At 35.9% G+C, this 22667-nt stretch overlaps 1 protein-coding gene across 1 annotated transcript; it reads right to left on the bottom strand.

The window, feature by feature from the left end:
- Positions 1-846: 846 nt before the first annotated feature.
- On the bottom strand, positions 847-19098 carry LOC128546130 (uncharacterized). The gene is made up of 6 exons (XM_053521456.1): positions 18992-19098; positions 17430-17668; positions 16300-16435; positions 14453-14632; positions 13897-14070; positions 847-5135 (listed from the first exon to the last, which is right to left on the bottom strand). The coding sequence occupies exons 1-6, from the start codon at positions 19056-19058 to the stop codon at positions 5071-5073; spliced, it is 861 nt and encodes a 286-aa protein (XP_053377431.1). The 5' UTR covers positions 19059-19098; the 3' UTR covers positions 847-5070.
- Positions 19099-22667: the final 3569 nt, after the last annotated feature.

The raw sequence follows: 22667 nt of genomic DNA, 5'->3' as shown, positions 1-22667 counted from the left end.
TTGTAGCATTCAAGTTAAGTGGACCTTAAAGTAACCAAGAAATTCAAATGTTCTAAATACAAAAAGGGCCATTATTCTGACAAAATGCATGTTAAGTTATGAGTCTTGGTCTACTTACACATATAATGATGATAAACATATGTGCAAAGTTTCAAACTATAGTTATTACGGTTTTTGAAAAAAAAGTGGACCTAAAGAAAAAACTAGAAGATGCTTTTGTAGCGCATGTCTCCCCCAATGCATAGTCGTATAGGCAAGAAGTCAGTAGAGGACAGGAGACATAATTTTACCAACGCTGACGTCGACGATCAAGCGACGACAATACCTCGTATACTTTTCATAAACGTCACAATCAAGTGACGACAATACCCCGTTGCTTTTTTTTCAATAATGAGACAAGTAAAAAATGCAAATGTAAAAGTGTACAAGTTAGAAACAGACTTGTTAATCTGACTTCAAACAGGCTTTGAGTTTTCAAGGACATGTGAAAGAGAAACAAAGTATAGACACATTTTAAATGGGTTTTTAATATCATCAAATATAAACAATGTAAATGTAGAAATGTATAAGCTTAAAAATTGTGTAAAACAACCCAATGACAGTAAAGGATACCTTACAGGTAAACAATCTAACAATAAAATCTATGTTCATCAAAAAAATCAAAATCAGAAAATAAAGAGATGTATAACGTCAACTTTTGTATTCAAAATAAATGTGATTGTTTTCAAGAATAATTTCAAGGTCAAGGGGTGCTGAAAATAATTAAATATAAATACTGCATGTCATTCAGTATGCCATAACACTGAACTTGAGCATTATTGCCAAATACAACGTATATCATTTAGGTAAACATTTTTTCAAACAAATTATGTTTTTTTTGTTGTTTTGTTTTGGTTTTAACGCCGTTTTTCAACAGTATTTCAGTCATGTAACGGCGGGCAGTTAACCTAACCAGTGTTCCTGGATTCTGTACCAGTACAAACCTGTTCTCCGCAAGTAACTGCCAACTTTCCCACATGAATTATCAGAGGTGGAGGACTAATGATTTCAGACACAATGTCGTTTATCAAATAGTCACGGAGAACATACGCCCCGCCCGAGGATCGAACTCGCGACCCCGCGATCCGTAGACCAACGCTCTTACCTACTGAGCTAAGCGGGCGGGCCAAACAAAATATGTATACTTCTTTTAAAACGGATAAAATTATTTCAGTATATTACATTACAGTGTTGCTAGCAAAAAGAGCTTGCATATGAAGAGTAAAAGTTATAGGACAACCATGCCTCCTTCACTATGTACACTTTTTTATTAAAAGGGGTGTTTATCAACACAACAGTAATCTGTACCATCATCAATGTTAAATTTCAGAAGGAACGTGGGCTTGACTGTTTGCCACATATTTGCCAAAAGACAAAAGTGGGTTACAGAGAAGAATGGGTGGTCATGTCTTTTAATGAACAGTACGGATAAACAAAATGAAAGGCATAACTGAATAATTGAGGTAGGAATTGTCCTTGAACTCTGAGAAACAATATGGGATAACATAAGAAAGTGATAAGAAAGGATGAATCTGCATCCTCCACAACTGTCACTGTAGTGCATGTCCATACGTAATTTGTTGACAAAGCAACAATTATTTGTTTTAGAGAGGTGTGTCTCCAGTTATACAAGACTTATGCATATTCATCAAACAAATCGGAATTCCGAAACAGACTGGTATCTTCTATATATTTTTAATGACTAGTTCCAGCAGCTTATACAATGTATTTATGTATATAAGTAGTTAGAAAATCACAAATCCCTGTTCACAAGGTAATATTTGTTAATGAAACAATTATTATGTTTGTAAAATTTGATGCATACTGGTCACATACTTTATGAGCACTGTGGGACACAATTTAATACAAGTTTATTGAAGAGCCATAACTCTTTGTTACTTCGTAAAGACACCAAGCCAAAGCTTATATTTATATAAGCTACTAGACTGGCTCCCGTCCCTATGTTTGTTCTACATATATATGTTTATTCATTAAGAGGGAAGTAACTCCAGCAGGTTGTTTCTTCATTGACTTTTTTTATTACCCCTGGCTCTGAACATAGGTACGGGTCAGCCATCAGGTAAAATGTGCTATTTTAGAGGCTAAAGATTTTCTTATTTTGCTTGCAGTATTTATATAAAAAAATAACCAGGGAGCCAGGCTATCAAGCTACTTGTATGTAACGTTTCGGTTAAATCCATCAATCCAAACTGAAGTTCTTCAGTGTACACATTCAGTCTATTTCTGGAGTCTTTAATTACCAAAAATATATCTCAGTCAAAATATATCCCATTTGGACAGGAGAAGCCACCTTCAAAATACATACATTCATAGCAGGTGAAGGGGTACGAAAGAATTCTAACTATTTTTTCCCCATAGAAATGGCAACTGTGGTCCTGAGTTTACAATTAAATAAGAGGAACAATCTCATGATAGTCTTATTTTTTCACTTTTGAAATATTCAGAGGAGCCATATAGACGGACGTTGGGCAAACCTATTGTCCCAAATTGAAACTAGCAGAGAATACACGTTGAAAATTGCAAAAAGCTGCATAATTTCGACAAAACAAGTGAATGAAGTTTTGCCATGCAATACAAATTTTCTCTGCAGAATAACATAATGAACTGATATCTGTCAATCATGGCGTATAAACAATAGTGTGCTATATAGTCAATATGTTATTACAAAACACTTGGATTAAAATTTGCATGATATACAAAAATCTACAGTTGTTGATACAACATCTATAAATACAAGATTTAGGTTACCAAAAGGTTCCTAAAATTCTATAGCGCATATAAAATATTCTTTTTAAGGGATATTGATTCAGCATAATGTTACAAATGTTTAATAATGCAATGAGAAAAATATGTTCTGTCATTTTTGGTACAAACTGAACTATTTAAGAACTAATCTAAGTATTAACAGTTTTATCATAATCCAAAGGTTTTTTTTTTAAAAATATGCAAGTGCAGTACACATTATGCTATTTGGAAGCATTTGTCTTGCAGTCTGTATTTCAATTCCGGATGTTTTCATCATGCGACTACACCAGCGAGTACCTGTACACTTGACACAAAGTCGAAAAACAAATCAGGAAGAGTAAAAAAGTATGCAAAAGAAAGCACTTGCAAATCTGGAATGTTGGAAGCTAAAATAATCACGTGACCTGGGATAATTTCATTACGTAAATTTTTTTTGGTGGGAGTCTATTTTTAGATGATGCATATTCAGGTCATTAATCTCGATTCTTTACTATGATATATTCAATTGAGGAGTTACATGATTTAAACTTTATTATTGTGTCTTGTTGTTCTGTTATTTTAGGTAGTTGTATTGCACTAAAGACTGAAATAAAGATTGACTATGCGTAAACACATACTGGACCAGGGGCTATTTCTAATGAGATTTGTAATCAGATTTCTTTGACAATACCCTTGACTTTGGGAAATCTTACCATGCATTTTGGGAAATATCTCTGCCACAGTTGGGAAAAAATAGTACATTTTTGGATTGGGAAGTGGCCTGATATAGGCCACTATTATACAAGGATGAAAAGCCCTGCAGTTTTTTTCCTACGTCCAGTAATAAAAAAGTTAAAATATAAGCTATTTATGGTAACAACAAAGGGAAGTTATTCTAAATACAAGGATGACTCCTGGTAGTGAACATCTGTGCCAAGTAACATCAAAATCTCTCCATGCATAAGAAGAAATGCTCCGGACAAAGTCATTCTTGAATTTGACCTTTGACCTCTAACTCTGACCTTGACCTTCCAGCTAAGGGCCCGCGTTTTCCGCATGACACGTTGTCTCATGCAGGGGAATATTTGTGCCAACTGATATTTAAGTCCTGTTTTGCATGACAAAGTTATAGACCGGCATGGAAAAAATCCTATTGACCTTTGATCTCAGTGTGACCTTGACTTTTAAGCTAAGGTTCTAGGTGACGGAAAGACGGACAGAATGGCGGACGGAAAAAGTGCATTCCTATAGTCCTTGAAACTGGTTTTCAACCAGTTGGGACTTATAATAGCAAGCTTTACCTGTATAACAAGGCTTTGGTCCTGTATAAAAGAATGATGTGAACGCGTTGAAAAGATGATCCACTTGTTACAAAGTCTTCCATAAGTTAACTCTAGATACCAGACCACTCATATTAAATAGTGACCATCTATTAGTGTGAGTTCCAAAAATTGAAATGATTTCTTTAAATTAATTTTATTACAAATGTATTGTTGTAAGAAAACTAAAATAAATCTATTTTTCCGGTTGGGGTATCCTGTAGGTAAGAGAGTCTGTTGAATGATATCAAAGAATGGATTTTTTGGATGCAATGTTACTTTCTGTTAATTTCAGATTTTACATAAGTTTTTCTTAATGTTATAATCTTACTTCGCAGGCCAAGTTGAAAGTAAATTACTCTCCCCTCCACAAAACTATTAAGTACTTTGCTGGCAAGAAACAGAATGTTAACGTTGCCGGATATGGCCGAATCGAATATCTGTTATGTTCTTCTACATCCTGATTTTACATAAAGCAAACCTCATACATTTTTTAAAAATGAGCCGCGCCATGACAAAACCACATAGTGGGTTTGCGACCAGCATGGATCCAGACCAGCCTGAGCATCTGCGCAGTCTGGTCAGGATCCATGCTGTTCGCTTTTAAAGCCTACTGCAATTAGAGAAACAGTTACCAAACAGCATGCATCCTGACCAGACTGCGCGGATGCGCAGGGTGGTCTGGATCCATGCTGGTCGCAAAGCCACTATGTTGGTTTTCCCACGACACGGCTCATATGAATTTCTTGTAAATGCCTTTAACACAACAAGTAAATCACCCTTATAAGAGCTTGCATTCAATCATCAAGAAAGCGACTAAGAGATGTCGTGGCACAGAACTCAGTCAAACACAGGGTTATCAAATGTGACGGCGAAACAAAGTAGAGACTATTAGCATATCAAATACTGGTTGCAATGAATGACTTGTATGATAAAGAGCACTTCAAGCACTTTAATATAAGCAGTACTACTTTTCTGGAAACAAACTGTCATATCGAGGTGGGGCTGTACTTTCTCGATGTATTGGTGGAGCTGTAACAGAAACAATATAAATATGAATAATAAGACTAGAAACGTTTGAATCAAATACTACCAAACTGACAAGGTGGTGGACTCGGTAACTGAAACAAGAGGGCCATGATAATGCTCACCAGAGTCGATCTGGCCTACTGACCTAGTTTTTGACCCCACATGACCAAGAGTTGAACTTGACCTAAAGATCATCAAGACAAGAGCGCCGCCTAGCGGGGCAATATACGCCCGAAGGGTTACCTCAGCGGATGGAAGCAAAATCTAAAGAACTTGACTGTTGAAGCCCAAAGGACAGGAACGACAAAAAAGAAGAAATTCAAAAAAAAAAAATGATTTCCGAGTCCACAAAACAATTCTTTCCAGGTAAAGTTATGTCAAAATACATCTAAAAATTGGATGTACCATCCATGTTGTACCACAGAAAAGTGGTCTCGGTTTTTCCCTACGGCCAATAATAAAAAAGTTTCAAAATAAGCTATTTATAGTAACAAAACAGGGAAGTAATTAAAAAAAAATATTGTAAGAGAACAAAAAGGGATCTGCCAAATAAAATCAAGAGCACTGCAATGCAGAGCAATATACACAAAGCAAAGTCATAAATGACTTTTGACCCCTAAGTGTGACCTTGACTTTGAAGCAAGTCATCCAAAACATGCGCTCTGCACGTCACCTCAGTGCGGTTAACATTTGTGCCAAGTTTCTTTGAAATCATTCAAGCAGTTCAAGAGTTACAGAGCGGACACAAAACATACTCATATGACCTTTCACTCCCAAGTGTGACACTGACCTTGAAGCTAGTCATCCGAAACAAGTGCTCTGCACGTCGTCTCAGTGTGGTGAACATTTATGCCAAGTTTCTTTGAAATCCTTCAAGCAGTTCAAGAGTTACAGAGCGGGCACGAAACACACTCATATAGCCTTTGACCCCTAAGTGTGACCTTGACCTTGAAATGACACATCCAAAACATGCGCTCTGCACGTCGTCTGGGTGTAATGAACATTTGTGTCAAGTTTCTTTGAAATCCTTCAAGGGGTTCAAGAGTTACAGAGCGGACACGAAATTGCTAACGGACGGACGGACAGACGGACACCGGGACCATAACATAATACGCCCCTTCGGGCGTATAACAAACATTCTGACCAAACTTCATAAAGATTGGTTACAACTGTGGCCTCTAGAGTGTTCAAAAGCTTTTCCTTTGATTTGACCGGTGACCTAGTTTTTGACCCCACATGACCCAGATTCGAACTTAACCTATAGATTATCAAAACAAACATTCTGACTAATTCTCATGAGTTTCAAACTTAAAATGTGGTCTCTAAGTACTGAAAATATTTTCCTTTGATCTGGCCTAGTGACCTAGTTTTTTTATCCCACATGATCCACATTCAAACTTGACCTAGAAATGATTAAGACAAACATTCTGACCCAGTTTCATAAAGATTGAGTCACAAAGGTGGCCTTGAAAGTGTTCACAAGCTTTTCCTTTGATTTGACAAGGTTACCTGGCTTTTTACCCCACATGACCCAGATTCAAACTTGACCTAGAAATCATCAAGCCAAACTTTCTACCTATGTTTCATATATATTGGGTCACAACTTTGGCCTCTAGAGTGTTCACAAGCTTCTCCTCTGATTTGACCAGGTGACCTAGTTTTTAATCCCACATGACCAAGTTTTGAACTTGACCTAGAGATCATCAAGACTAACATTCTGACCAAGTTTCATAAAGATTGGGTCACAAATGTGGTCTCTAGAGTGTTCACAAGCTTTTCCATTGATCTGAACTACTGACCTAGTGTTTGACCCAACATGACCCAGATTCAAACTTGACCTAGAGATCATCAATATTAACATTCTGATCAAGTTTCATAAAGATTGAGGCGCAAATGTGGTCTCTAGAGTGTTCACAAGCTATTCCTTTGATCTTATTTACTGACCTAGTTTTTGATCCCACATGACCCAGATTCGAACTTGACCTAGAGATCATCAAGACCAACATTCTGACCAAGTTTCATAAAGATTAGGTCACAAATGTGGTCTCTAGTAAGCTTTTCCTTTGATCTGACCTACTGGCCTAGTTTTTAACCCTACATGACCCAGTTTCGTACTTGATTTAAAGATCATCAAGACTAACATTCTGACCAAGTTTCATAGAGAGTGGGTGACAAATGTGGTCTCTAGAGTGTTCACAAGCTTTTCCTTTGATCTGACCTACTGACCTAGTTTTTGACCCCACATAACTCAGTTTCAAACTTGACCTAGAGATCATCAAGACTAACATTCTGACCAAGTTTCAAAACGATTAGGTCACAAATGTCGACTCTAGAGTGTTCACAAGGCAAATGTTGATGGACCCCCGACGACTGACGACGGACACCGCACAATGACCGGTCACAATAGCTCACCTTGAGCACTTCGTGCTCTGGTGAGCTAAACAAACAAAATGTCTAAGTGGGCTTCAGACACTAATCTGACAGCAAATTAACAACTTCATTTCACGAAAAAAAGACTTCGTCTGCTACATTTATGAATGATACATTCTATGTTTAAAAGAATATTTTTGGAGGTTCGATTCTCATTTTATGCATAATTATAGTTTAGTTAAATTCAAAGCTGTCATAAACTAAAATGAAACTAAACAAGAGGGCCAAGATGGCCCTAGGTCGCTCACCTGAGAAACACACCATAACACACCATAATTGTGTAAACATGTTTGACCTAATGATTTCATGGAAAAAAATATTCTGACCAATTATTAAAATTGGAGCAAAAAATCTTGAGTATAAATAAGTATTTTCTTAGATTTGACCTAGTGACCTAGTTTTTGACCCCAGACTACCCATATTCGAACTTGACCTAGATTTCATCAAGCCAACCATTCTGACCAAATTTTATGAAATCCAGTGTAAAATGCAGTCCCTACTGCATACACACGGTTTTCCCTTGATTTGACTTAGTGACCTAGTTTGTAAACCCAGATGACCCATATTCGAACTTGACCTAAATTTCATCAAGGCTATCATTCTGACAAAATTTCATGAAGATCAGTTGAAAAATACAGCCTCTATCGCATACACAAGATTTTTCTTTGATTTAACCTAGTGACCTACTTTTTGACCCAGATGATCCATAATTGAACTTGACCTAGATTACATCATAGCAATCATTCTGACCAAATTTCATGAAGATTAATTGAAAAATACAGCCTCTATCGCATACATAAGATTTTTCTTTGATTTGACCTAGTGACCTACTTTTTGAGTCCAATGACCCATAATCAAACTCAACGTAGATTTTATCAAGGCAATCATTCTGAGGAAATTTCATGAATATCAATTGAAAAATACAGCCTCTATCGCATACATAAGATTTTTCTTTAATTTGACCTAGTGACCTAGTTTTTGACCTCAGATGACCCATATTCAAACTTGACCTAGATTTCATCAAGGCAATCATTCTGACTTAATTTCAGGAAGATCAATTGAAAAATATAGCCTCTATCGCATTCACAAGGTTTTTCTTAGATTTGACCTAGTGACCTACTTTTTGACCCTAGATGACCCATATTCAAACTTGACCTAGATTTTATCAATGCAATCGTTCTGACCAAATGTCATGAAGATCAATTGAAAAATACAGCCTCTATTACATACACAAGGTTTTTCTTTGATTTGACCTAGTGACCTAGTTTTTGACCCGAGATGACCCATTTTCGAACTCGGCCTAGACTTCATCAATGTTATCATTCTGACCAATATTCATGAAGATCAATTGAAAAATACAGCCTCTATCGCATACACAAGGTTTTTCTTTGATTTGACCTAGTGACCTAGTTTTTGCCCTGAGTTGACCCATTTTCGAACTCGGCCTAGATTTCTTCAAGGTTATCATTCTGACCAATATTCATGAAGATTAATTAAAAAATACAGCCTCTATCGTATACACAAGGTTTTTCTTTGATTTGACCTAGTGACCTAGTTTTTGACCCAAGATGACCCATTTTCGAACTCGGCCTAGACTTCATCAAGGTTATCATCCTGACCAGTATTCATGAAGCTTAATTGAAAAATACAGCCTCTATCGCATACACAAGGTTTTTCTTTGATTTGACCTAGTGGCCTAGTTTTTGACCAGAGATGACCCATTTTCGAACTCGGCCTAGACTTCATCAGTGTTATCATTCTGACCAATATTCATGAAGGTTAATTGAAAAATACAGCCTCTACCGCATACACAAGGTTTTTCTTTGATTTGACCTAGTGACCTAGTTTTTGACCCTAGATGACCCATTTTCGAACTTGGCCTAGATTTCATCAAGGTAATCATTCTGACCAAATTTCATGAAGATCAGTTGAAAAATACAGCATCTATCGCATACACAAGCTAAATGTTGACAGACAGACAGACGACAGACATCGAGCGATCAGAAAAACTCACCTGAGCATTGCTCAGGTGAGCTAAAATGGTGTCTATAGGACGTGGATGCTTTCGCTATGTGATGTTAGGATACAAAGGTGCGAGTCAAGAGAGTAACGGCACCATGACAATAGAACACATATACAGAAGTTATTGACTGGCCAGTAAATATTTATTTCACCTTTACTGACTGGAAAATACATCTTTTGATGGTGAAAGCTCGTGCCCATCCTCATATGAGTTGAAAAAGGCAGCGACCAGCCAAGAACAAGGAATCGGTAAAACAGAATGATGCTCCTCGATGCATGTGCTTGTCCCGATATTGGGAATAACGTATAGTGCATTTTATTTACCTGGCGGGGCGTTGTTTCGCAACGGTCCACTACATTTTTGTGCAGGGTATGTAGTACATGTAAGCAATGTAGCGTTAAATTTTAGTTATTGGTTACCGAAGATTACGGAATAAAACAATTATATTGCTCTACCTATTTTGCTGGTTTTTGGAGATTACCATCATGTTCATATGTCAGAGATCAACTACGCCCCGCCAGGTCAAATAATACGGACTATATTAGAAACCAAAACAAGAGCTGTCGGAGGACAGCAACGCTCGACTATTCAACAGCCTTGTCAATTGAATGAAAACAAAGTCGAAAAAGGGGCATAATTTTGTAAAAATGTAAAACAGGGTTATGGAACCTGCACAGTGCTGATCAGCTCATGACAGTGTGGACAAGTGTGTGAAGTTTCAATCCATTCCCGTTAGTGGGTACTGAGAAACCAGCTTACATACAAGAATTTATCCAAAAACTGCTTAGTTGAAAAAGGGGCATAATTTTGTAAAAATGCAAAGCAGAGTTATTGAACTTTTGCACTGCATGCCATATCATGACAGTGAACAAGTGTGTGAAGTTTCAATCATTTCCCTTTAGTGGATACTGAGATACCAGCTTACATACAAAAACTTAACCAAAAACTGCTAAGTCGAAAAAGGGGCATAATTTTAAAACAAGAGCACCGCCTTGCGGGTGCTGACGCTCATCTGATTTTTTTTGTATAATAGAAATATTGTCCTACCCATGATTTTCTAAGTCTAAAAAGGGCCATCATTCTTGCAAAAAGCAGAATAGAGTTATGTTTCTTGATGTACAGTGTCCACTTATGATGGTGAAAAACTGTTGCAAGTTTTAAAGCAATAGCTTTGATAGTTTATGAGAAAAGTGGCCTTAAACATAATACTCAACCAAGAAAATGATTTTCTAAGTCCAAAAGGGGCAATAATTATTGCAAAAAGCAGGATGGAGTTATGTTGCTTGCTGTACAGGGTCAGCTTATGATGGTGAACAAGTGTTGCAAGTTTCAAAGGAATAGCTTTGATAGTTTAAGAGAAAAAGTTGACCTAAACATAAAACTTAACCAAAATATCTGATATTTTCTAAGTCCAAAAGGGGCCATAAATCTTGCAAAAAGCAGGATGGAGTTATGTTTCTTGCTGTACAGGGTCAGCTTATGATGGTGAACAAGTATTCCAAGTTTCAAAGCAATAGCTTTGATAGTTTAGGAGAAAAGCTGACCTAAACATAAAACTTAACCAAGGAAACTGATTTTCTAAGTCCAAAAGGGGCAATAATTCTTGCAAAAAGCAAGATGGAGTTATGTTTCTTGATGTACAGGGTCTGCTTATGATGGTGAACAAGTATTCCAAGTTTCAAAGCAATAGCTTTGATAGTTTAGGAGAAAAGTTGACCTAAACATAAAACTTAACCAAGAAATCTGATATTTTCTAAGTACAAAAGGGGCCATAAATCTTGCAAAAAGCAAGATGGAGTTATGTTTCTTGCTATACAGGGTCAGCTTATGATGGTGAACAAGTATTCCAAGTTTCAAAGCAATAGCTTTGATAGTTTAGGAGAAAAGCTGACCTAAACATAAAACTTAACCAGGCAACGCCTACGCAAACGCCGACGCCGACAACCGCTCAAGTGATGACAATAACTCATCATTTTTTTTCAAAAAATCAGATGAGCTAAAAATGCAAAGTAGAGTTATGGGACCTGCACAATGCATGTCACATCATGACAGTGAACAAGTGTGTGAAGTTTCAATCCATTCCCATTATGGATACTGAGATACCAGCTGACATACCAAAACTTAACCAAAAACTGCTAAGTGGAAAAAGGGGCATAATTTTGAAAACAAAAAACAAAGTAGAATTATAGGACCTGATTAGTGCATGTCATATCATGACAGTGAACAAGTGTGTGAAGTTTCAATCCATTCCCATTAGTGAGTACTGAGATACCAGCTTACATACAAAACCTTAACCAAAAATTTCTAAGTCGAAAAAGGGGCATAATTTTGTAAAAAAGCAAAAAGGAGTTATGGAACCTGTGCAGTGTTAGTCAGTTTATCACAGTGAATAAGTGTGTGAAGTTTCAATCCATTCCCACAAGTGGCTACTGAGATACCAGCTTACATTCAAAATCTTAAACAAATCGGGACGGCGACGCCGACTAACGGGCGAATCCAATAGCTCTACTATTCTTTGAACAGTGAGCTAAAAATGGAGATAATAAAAAGAAAATTGAATAAAAGGGGATAATTCAAAAAATAGGTACGGTAAATTGTGTGGTTCTTTGACACTGAACTTTGTCTCAATGGCCTCTATGATTATGTGAATTTTCAATCAAATGCCATTAATACTTTTCAAGTTATACTCCGGACAAAAGAGTGATGGACGGATGTGCCACCGAAATGATACAGAAGGCCATTTCTTTTGTTATTTTCTGTTGTTATATAGGGGACCCTGGCCATATAACCTACTGTTAACGGATTGAATTTATTGTTCTCTTGTGTTCCCTTTACAGTTAGATGACCTTCTCTATCTTTTAAGTTGCTTGGACGGACGGAAGGAAGGACAAAGCGGCAACTTTATGTTCGCCTTTCGGGGAGCACAAAAATGACATTAAAGTGTGACTTTCAGGTAGGGGTCTAAGTCTTAAACTTGATATATCTGTTTGTGACATGTTATTTGTATATCCATCTCAGTATACAAAACAAGAGAGCCATGATGGCCCTAGATCGCTAACCTGAGTTACATTGCTTACTTTAGCAGTCTGATGTGTGTGGGGGACGGGGAGATGAGGTAAGACACTGGGGGACAAATTATACCATGAGAAAAGTGACTAAACCCCAGGCAACCATGTTCTTTTTTTTTGATGAAAGAGAATAATTTGTACAATCTGCATAAAGGGTTACCCGAGAAACGTTTGTGTAAAGTTATTCTAAAATTGGGTCTGCATATTCATACAAGAAGATTTTTAAAGTTTCCGATATATACAAATAGGGAAAAATGACCAAGCCCCACCTCCCCCCTCGCGGACATGTTTTTCGGCGAACTGAAATCATTTGAAAAATATCGGTAGAGTGTCACACAAGGACCATTTGCATAAAATTATTTTAAAATCATACAAGATTTTTTTTAAGTTTCCACTATTAATACATAGGGAAAAATGACCATGCCCTTCTGGCAGCCAAATTTTTGACAATTCAGAATAATCTGAACAGTCTTGGTAGAGCACCACTAAAAGGATATTCATGTAATTATGTTTTTGAATTAGGCCTGCTGTTTCTGACAAGACGATTTTTCAAGTTTCCAATATATACATACAAGGAAAAAATGACCACACCCATTGGTGGCCATGTTTCTTGACAAATCGAAATAATTTGAACCCTCCTGGATAAAGTTCACACAAGGACTATTTCAGTGAAGATATTTTAAAATCGGGACAGTAGTCTCATACCAGAAGATTTTTTCAAGTTTATATATAAATATAGGGAAAAGAGACCACACCCCTTTGGGGCATGTTTTTTGACAAATCGTAATAATCTGAATAATCTTGGTAAAGGCAAAGAGCTATAAAAATAAATGTATTTTATACTTCTTTGGTAAAGGGTTACATTTTTACGGCCATTTGTGTAAAATTATTACAAAATCAGACTAGTGGTTTAGAACTGGAGATGTCGTTTGAAGATTTTGCAACCAAGTGAAAAGGTCTGAACAATTTTGGAAGAAAACAACCCAAGGAACACCTTGGCCAAGTTTCATCAACTTCCATCACATGGTTTCAGAGGAGTTGTCGTTGAAGAAAAGTGTGGACGAACAGATAGCCAGATGCCGGACGATGACTGATCAAAATAGCTTACCCAGAATACTTTGGGCTCAAGTAAGCTAAAACACAACAGCTTTAGACTGACAAAAAAATGAAGTAAAATCTTTTATCCCTTTGTGTGAACTTGACCTGCCTTATGTTTATGCACAGATCATCAAAAAGTGCTCACCTGATGCGGATACCGGAGGCTGATTTCCTGCAACCACACTGGTATTTTGATTGACTGGTACTGCAGACTGCATTGGATGTATATAATAACCACTTGGCAGTTGCTGAAATCCAGCTTCCTGCAGTACAGGCTGGTATCCAGCTACTGGCTGCGATGAGGTGGAATAACCTTGACCTAGATGCACATTAGGAAGAGTATTTGGACAAAATATGTGCACAATCCTATCAAACTTTGATTATATATAAACTTCTGTATGTTTACACAAACAGAAAGGTTATATGTATATGTTCTCTAATTCAAGACAACTTAGCAAATTATTAAATAACCAAACAAAAAGAATATATAAATGATAAAAGCATCTTCTGTTTTGTTCTTTAATTAAATGCAATAAAAGTAAAAGGACTGTTAAAAGATTTTCGAAACAAAAAAATTTATTGAAAATTACCATTTAAACCTAAGATTTCATGTTAAGCCTGAAACATTTTCCAGTTTTAAAAGTGAACTAAACGAATGTCCGTATAGAATAAAATAAAGACTGTTTCCTTGATACATGTACCTGTTTGCAGAGTAATAGTGCCTGACGTAGTTTGATATTGTGCTCTCCTCGCATCATGTCTTTGTGACTTACGGCAATAAACAATGCATACAGCACTTAAACAAATGATCAAAATTAGCATTCCTGGCAGGAGAGCGACAAGCAAGATGGTTGTAGTAGAAGACATGTCAGAGACTTCCACTGAAATACATTGAAAAACCACAGATGATAAAAAATTGAACAAACAATTAAGATTGACTGACAGCAACAATGCGATGGCATAAATTATACTAGCAAAGTTTACACTAACAATGACTGTGTTACCTTCGAACAGTTGTTGCCGACCATTGTACAGGGACATTTTTATATACATGTACAATGCTGACATGCAAAACTGTTTGCAAGATAAATATGTGCATAGAAATAGTGCGTTGATGTAACCGGAGCGTGTAATTTTCAGTCTGAAGTATTTTATGGCCTCTACTTTTGCACTAATGGCCCTAAAATAGCTGAATGATACAGGATATCTTTTTATTAAGCTGACAACAGGATATTTTTTATTACATTTAACTGCTCACAGTCCTCATATCTTCCATTTATTGATTTGAACAAGAATGATGTCAACATTTTATGACACATCATCCCCCTGAAAATGGTTGATATAATAATAAATGATGTCCACAACCAGACCGCAAAAAAAAAAATGAACAAAAAAGTCCCAACATTACATGCATGCATTGCCCATTTTACGTGAAGAAGTACACTAAGTTTCTTTTTATTTGGATGGAATCGATCAAAGTTGTGCAGTTTTAGCATTTAAAAGTCAAAAAAGGCCTTAACTCCAGGAAAAAAATCAGACATGAAAGTCCTGACAAATATGCGTATGTCCGCATCAGGTAGATAATGTGTACCGACTTTCATTTCATCCAGATCGCACCTGTAGGAGAAGTCGAGTATACAATCCTCTGATGTAGCTGTAACATTTCAAAGCTCAAAATGACCCTAACTCACAAAATAATAATTAGACACGGAAATCCCAATAATATGCGTATGTCCACTTCATATTGCTAAAGAATACTAAGTCTCATTTCAGTTGGATGGAAACTGCAGGTGAAGTTGAGTACAAAATGTTTTGATGTAGTTGTAATATTTGAAAGTCCTAAAATGGTCCATAACTCCAAAAATAATCGGACATGAAATTCCTGAATTATGTGCATGCCCACTTTATAATGATGAAGTATACCAATAAAATGTATAATTTTTTTTTCTCATTTTAGCCGGATGAAAACTGTAGGAGGAATTGAGTATACAAGAAAGAGTGACAGATGGACAGTTCAAACACTACATACCTACCAGGTCTCCAAAACTTGCGGGGGAAAGGGGTAGTGGGGGATGGTGGAGAGATTCTTTGTACTTTGATCTTCCTAAATGCTAACTAACCACAGACAACTAACATACAACGCCTGAAGGCCCAATGCCAAGGCCTATCCTAGTTCTAGGCTTAAAAATGCATTTTCTAGCTTACAGTATGTCACAGTGATCTTACAATGGGCTATTAATTTAAAACCACTTTCTGTTTCGAGTACAGAGGGACCTTGACCATGGTCTACTGATCCAAAAATAATAGGGATTATCTGCTAACTAAATGCAATCATGATATGAATACTGGCTGCTGTATGCCCAACCAATTGTAAGCCAGACAGTCTACCGAAGAACAGATTGTTCAACATGAGATCAACAACAAAAAGCGATGGCCATCATAATCTGTACACCAGATCCTTGGTGTACAATTAACACAATCTCCAGTAATCTGCACAGGTACAGTTAACTTGCTGCATATAAAGACAAACAAACTGTAATTTTCTTACATTCCTTTCGATACAGCCGTAGCTGAAAACGATCATATGAACTCCCACCAGACTTCCTAATCACGATGAATACACGATCTGTATACTTTTCGCTGCACCATTCATCAAGAGCTGACTCTCCGCAAGTTATTCTTTTCTAGAATAATGGAAAACAAAAAAGAAACAGCTATGGTGTAGTTTATGCTCCCCTGATCAGAGAAATGTATCCATTAATGGTGAATGTGAACTGCGAGCTATATGTATGAAATTAAGCTGTAAGTCAAGAATTTATCGGCATCCATTTGGTCCAAAGCTGAGCAAGTGAAGTAAAACTTAAAATAAAAATACACAAATGTACATACATGTAGGTGTATGTGCTAATACAAAATACGTCCGAAGCCTCTCTGAAGAAATATTTAAGGTCGCTGACATCTATTCATTATGGAAACCGGTTCATGAGATTTAGAATTCCTTGATATTAGGAATCATTCAACCGGCTTACAGAAGGTCGGTGGGTCTAAGCAGCTGATATCACATATACTGGAGTCTGTATACTGATAAACCGAACAAACTAGTTATCCTGACCAGTGATTCTTGATTCTGTACCAGTACTAACCAGTTCTCTGCAAGTAACTGCCAACTTCTCCACATGAATCAGGAGTGGAGACTAAATGACTTAAGACACAACATCTTTTATCAAACCATCAATGAGAACATACGCCTTGCCTGGAGATAGAACTCAAAACCGCATGATCCAGAGATCAGTGTTCTCCCTATTGGGCTAAGCAGATATATTCTAGAACAAAATATGTACAGCCAGTGTGATTCTAACTGATGGTGTGTTTTCAAAGTTCAGAACCTAAATGTATCTTGTATATTTCTGACAGTTTGTCAGAAAGAACTAAAACTATTTTCTCACATATTAAGTATGAACTAAACCTAAAATTAATGTATCCAATATGTCACACTATGTCAGATTTCATTAATTCATTTCCATGTAAAATGGTCAAACTGATTTATGTCCAGTGCGATAAGTGAAAAAAAAAGTTACAAGAGGAATGTTGCCATCAAACTTAAGTTTTGAATAGGTAGAATATTGTAAAGATGTTAATTTTTGCCGTATTTTTTTCAGTTTTTAAATGTATACTAACTTCTGGGTTTATGTAATCCTTCACATAATCTTCATGATATTCCAACTTTGTTTGGCAGTAAACAGACAGTTTCTCTGCAGATATACAAATGACTTTTTCACTCGAGTCTCCATTTAGAAATTCCACAAAGCATCGGTCTGTCCCCAAATCATATCCATTATACTTGAGGTAAACCGAATCATATCTAGCCATGTCGTACTCTTTACCGCATTCATGTCTTGTAATACACAAGTCAGTATCTGAAAAGATGATAAAAATGATTACTAAACATGATTTTACAACAGATTTCCCTATGTTCAAATTTTCTATGTTTAATTACACACTGCATTTTATGACGAGTGTATAGGAGGGTGATTCAGTAAATTCGGCCACTGGACTTTGTATGCCTTATTTATCAGAATCATGTCTAGACAATTTTCATGTCATCCCCTGTACGGAAACACAGTTTTGAGTTTAGCTATCCATAATCTAAATGCTGCTAAGTAGTCTACCCTTAGTATATTGTTGAAACACTGAAAACATGCAGAAATAATGGTATTTAGCAGCTAATCTTTAGATTTTAGAAACTAAGGTCAGGAGAATGAGGTGGGAGCTCACTGCCCAGCCTGAATAACCTTTTGTTGTTCTAGGCCAGACTGTACAATTTGACATTTGGGGGCTGACGCATTGTCATTAATAACCTGTGTGCCTTTCAAACTTTTACCTAGGTGTTTATTTTGATATAATTTCGGCAGCTGTAAGCACTTTATTTTTTGAAGAACTTGCCTGCAAGGATTTACCCTCTTTGTACGGAATTTGTACAATGGGGCCCGTAAAATGGAAGAAAATGGCATATAAGCATTCTAGGAACTTTTTGTTCTTTTTGCAATGACCAGCCCTGCCTGATGTTTACTCAGCCAGGAATTACAAGTTATGTTTCTTCAGCAGTTTCGGTGCAATCTTAGACACTTGGACTTTTGGTCTGACTGTCACTGTCTTGAAGACTATCTTGACCCCCTTGAAACAATTTTAAACCAATAAAAACTGTTCTAAATGTCACTACAGAACTCCCATGGACAGGACACAAATAGAAAATATCTCTTTTGGAGATAACCACAAAGAAACCCGGGCTTTAATGTAAGCTCTAATTTCATTTATTCCTTCATGTTTCATTTTAGTACTGAATTATAGCCACTGTAAAGGAGTGTGTATAATTCCAGAAAGGATAACTAAGTTCATTGTTACTGGATATTGATAATTCACAGTCGAGTAAACATCTGTTGTCAAGTACATGAAACTCCCGTGTTGTTATGTTCAATGGTTTCTACGAGCGGCCATTATAGACAAGATTTACTGAATCACCCTTGTATTCTCATGACATATTACAAGCTCAAAATAACGTAATAATATAGGATTTAAATCTGAACAATTCATTCTGGTCAGAATGCAAACACTGTTTCCTGTCCAGCGGCATACCCCAGATGCAATGTCCATTGTCCATGTAAAGCTATACACTGTAATGAAATTTTATTTGCTGATATTGACTAATTGTTACATCAGTTAGTATAGGTTTCTTTCCTTACCTGATTGGGTCATGGTCACTTTAAATGCATTAAGTAACCCAAATAATAAAATCCACTGCATCTCCATGATTCACGATGCAACTATCTAACGGATCAATACTGGAACTTGGAGTAAAAGCAAAATGTTCTATGTCCTAATAAATATCTTTGATGGCATAAAAGATATTACCATTTCATAAAACTTTAACCAACGCCGACAGCGACGCCAGGGTGAGTAGTATAGCTCTCCATATTCTTCGAATAGCCAAGATAAAAATTGGGAGAGGACTTTATAATGATGGTACATACAAAGTTCCTTCATGCAATTCATGAGAAGAAGTTGTTAAAAGGTATTTCTAATTTTGGCTCTAGCAGCCCCTTAAAGGGACTAAGTGCCCCAATTAGAACAAACTTGGGGGAGGACCTTGTAATGATATTACAGACCAAGTTTTGTGAAGATCCATCAAGTGGTTCATGAGAAGAAGTTTTATAAAGGATTTTTCTATTTTTAGCTCTGGCAGCCCTTAAAAGGAGACAAGGTGGCCATTTGAACAAACTTGATAGAGGTCCATGCCAGAATGCTACTGACCAAGTTTGGTGTAATTCTGACCAGTAGTTTCAGAGGAGAAGATGTTTAAGTAAAAAAATGTTGACGATGGACATGGATGCTCAGGCGTATTCACCTAAACTAATAGCTCACCCTGATCAAAGTTCAAGTGAGCTAACAACCAAGAAATACCCTTTTTTAAGTTAAAATGGCCCATAATTCTGACAAAATGCCAGAGTCATGGTTCTTGACCTACCTACTAATCTATTGATTATAAACAAGTGTACAAAGTTCCAAAGTTATAGATCTTATAAAACTCAAGAAAAGTGGACCTAAATAAAAAGAAATTCAAATTTTCCAAGTACATAAAGGGGGACAATTCAGACAAAGTGCATATCAGACTTATGGTTCTTGACTTACATATTCACCTAATGATGATAAACAAGTCTGCATAGTTTCAAAGCTAGTGGTCTTATTGCATTCAAGTAAGGTGGACCTAATGTCAAAAATTTTAACCAAGAAATTCAAATTTTCTAAGTACAAAAAGGGCCATTTTTCTGACAAAATTCATGTAAGAGTTATACTTCTACATCTACTTATTCATCTAATGATGGTTAATAAGTGTGCAAAGTTTCAAAGCTGTAGCTTCTATAGGTTTTGGGAAAAATTGGACCTAAACAAAAAATTTAACCAAGAAAATAAAAAATTTCTAAGTATAAAACGGGCCATAATTCTGACAAAATGCTTATCAAAGTTGTGGTTCTTGGCCTACATAGTCACCTAATGATGATAAACATGTGTGCAACGGTTAAAAGCTATAGTTGTTAAAGTTTCTGAGAAAAGATGGACCTAAACAAAAATTTTAACCAACGCTGATGATCAAATGATGACAATACCTCGTAGATTTTTTTCAAAAATCAGACAAGCTAAATTATAAGTTTTTAGCAACAAGTTGACCAGATGATACTACTCTTTCCATGCATACCTTATGTCACGGGTTGCTTCAGTAGAGCTTAAAATGTTGCTACTTGAGCCGACCTTTGTTTATATGTGGCAACATATTTGTTGTATGGGTAGAAGGTTCCTCCAGACTCTACTGGCAAGAGGACTGTAAAGATAATAGATATATCATAGATATAATATTTAATTGTCAGACCAACAATGTATATGTATTTACTACTTGTAGTAGCGATGGCGAGTGCAATCATTAAAGTATTACATCACATATTAATGAAAAGAACATATCATATAAAACAGTACAATACACATTTATAATGAAATGAGAACATTTCCTTTTAGACCTTTCTAACGTAAACGTAATTACGAAACGGAATACTGAATTCGTAAAATTTTAGGCTAATTTGTGGTCTAGGGGAGACAATTTCATCCAATAGTAATGCAATAGTATCTCCCTTAGACCATTATTTGAAAATAATATTTACGAATTCAGTATTCCGTTTCCGATTTACGTTTACGTTAGAAAGGTCTTTTACAACAGTTATATGTCATTTAAATTACAAAGTAGACAATTAAAGCATATTATATGTTTAGAGTACAATCAATGACTAAAATATAAAACTAACCTGTAAAGACAATAGATATATCGTAGATATATATATTTAATTGTCAAAACAACAATGTATATGTATTTACTACTTGTAGTAGCGATGGCGAGTGCAATGAACTATGGCTTTATTTCATAACATCATTGTTGTTCTGTTACGGGTGGTGGGTTAGTATTATGTTAGTGAACTTATAACGGGATAATGTATAGGACAATATAGTGATTAATATATAGAACATAGGACCAGGAGTTTAATTGTAGTTAGTAATACGCCGTACTTGTAGTAATAATATAGTTATTTCCCCTTAATAGTGAAGTTTAGGAAAAGGGATGAATACAAATGAAACAACAGGCTGAACAAATATCATGTTTTATAACTGTTTTATTTAATACAATGGATGGTAAATAATTGACCCTACGACTCTTATATAGCATTTTCATGAACTGTAATATTTGCTGCTAAAATTAATAATTTTGTTAGACAATTTATTTTATGATATTCAAGTGAGCCAGCTTAGAAAGGATGTGCCAGTTGAGAGACCTACTTAATTAATACAGTAAAACCATTTTACAGCAATAACCATAGGAAAGATAACTCTTGTTGTGTTGCATACATAGCTGATAAATGTATGAAATGTTACTATGTTTACTGACAAAAAATATTAAATTGAAAATTAATTTTCATTTAACGGCTTCGTAATCTCTTTAAAAACATAGGGAAATTTTCCTTTGTAACAGATGAATAAGTTAATTATATCTTAAAAATAAACCAAATACATATAGACTCTTAGATCTATAGATGTATATAGCTGAAAATGCAGTTAGCTGCGGACATAACCTGAAAATGTTGTTACATGTCAAAGTCTCTCACATCAACACCCAATGAAAATTTATCATTAGATTTAATATTCAAAAACACATTTGCTTCGTCATTCATACAACCATGATTTTCATTATATAATCAACACTGATCAAAGCCAGTTGTAGAAAACGCAGCCAGGAAAAACTGTTATATTCTTCTATCTTTGAACTTACTTACTTCTAACTTTTCTACTTTTCAACCCACTTCTTACTTTTTCTGCCTAGTAACCACCCATCACATAATAGTCAAGAGTGACTGCGCTGATGTAACACATAGATGTAGATGTAGTCAAAAAAAAATTGACGCTCAGATTGTTTTATATTTGTGACTGGCAATCTAAGCGGGTGGGGATATTGCCCATATGAAAAAATTATCTGAATATTTCCCAGGATCGCGTCAAATTAGTTGGACTAAAGACTAAGCCAGTTGCAGATCTAGATCTAAATAATTTCTAATTTCAAAATGTTCAGATTTATAATAGTGTCACATGTGATTTTGTTATCAGGTGATTAATTTTACAACAATGTACTCAGATTACACGTTTCTGTATAGTTTAGACAAATTTCATTTGAGTGATTAATTTAAATAAAAACAATTGTTAGCCATACTTACGGACTGCATTTATATTTTTTATTTACATGCAAACGGCGTTGATAACGTCAAAGGGGAGTAACTGTGAAAAATCCAAGTCTTAGTGAGCAAAGCGTTTCTTTCGCGCGGTCGA

The sequence above is a fragment of the Mercenaria mercenaria genome, chromosome 13, assembly GCF_021730395.1.
Source record: "Mercenaria mercenaria strain notata chromosome 13, MADL_Memer_1, whole genome shotgun sequence".
In the NCBI taxonomy this organism is placed as follows: Eukaryota; Metazoa; Mollusca; class Bivalvia; order Venerida; family Veneridae; genus Mercenaria; species Mercenaria mercenaria.
This window is presented reverse-complemented; position numbering and strand designations above follow the sequence as displayed.

Bases quoted from the DNA above. Each gene is read 5' to 3' on its own strand.
- LOC128546130 (XM_053521456.1), bottom strand. From the start codon at position 19,058: ATGGAGATGCAGTGGATTTTATTATTTGGGTTACTTAATGCATTTAAA. The intron at 17,669-18,991 runs GTAAGGAAAGAA...TCATCTTTTCAG, and splicing joins AGTGACCATGACCCAATCAG to ATACTGACTTGTGTATTACA. The intron at 5,136-13,896 runs GTGAGCACTTTT...TTTCTGTTACAG, and splicing joins GCCTCCGGTATCCGCATCAG to CTCCACCAATACATCGAGAA.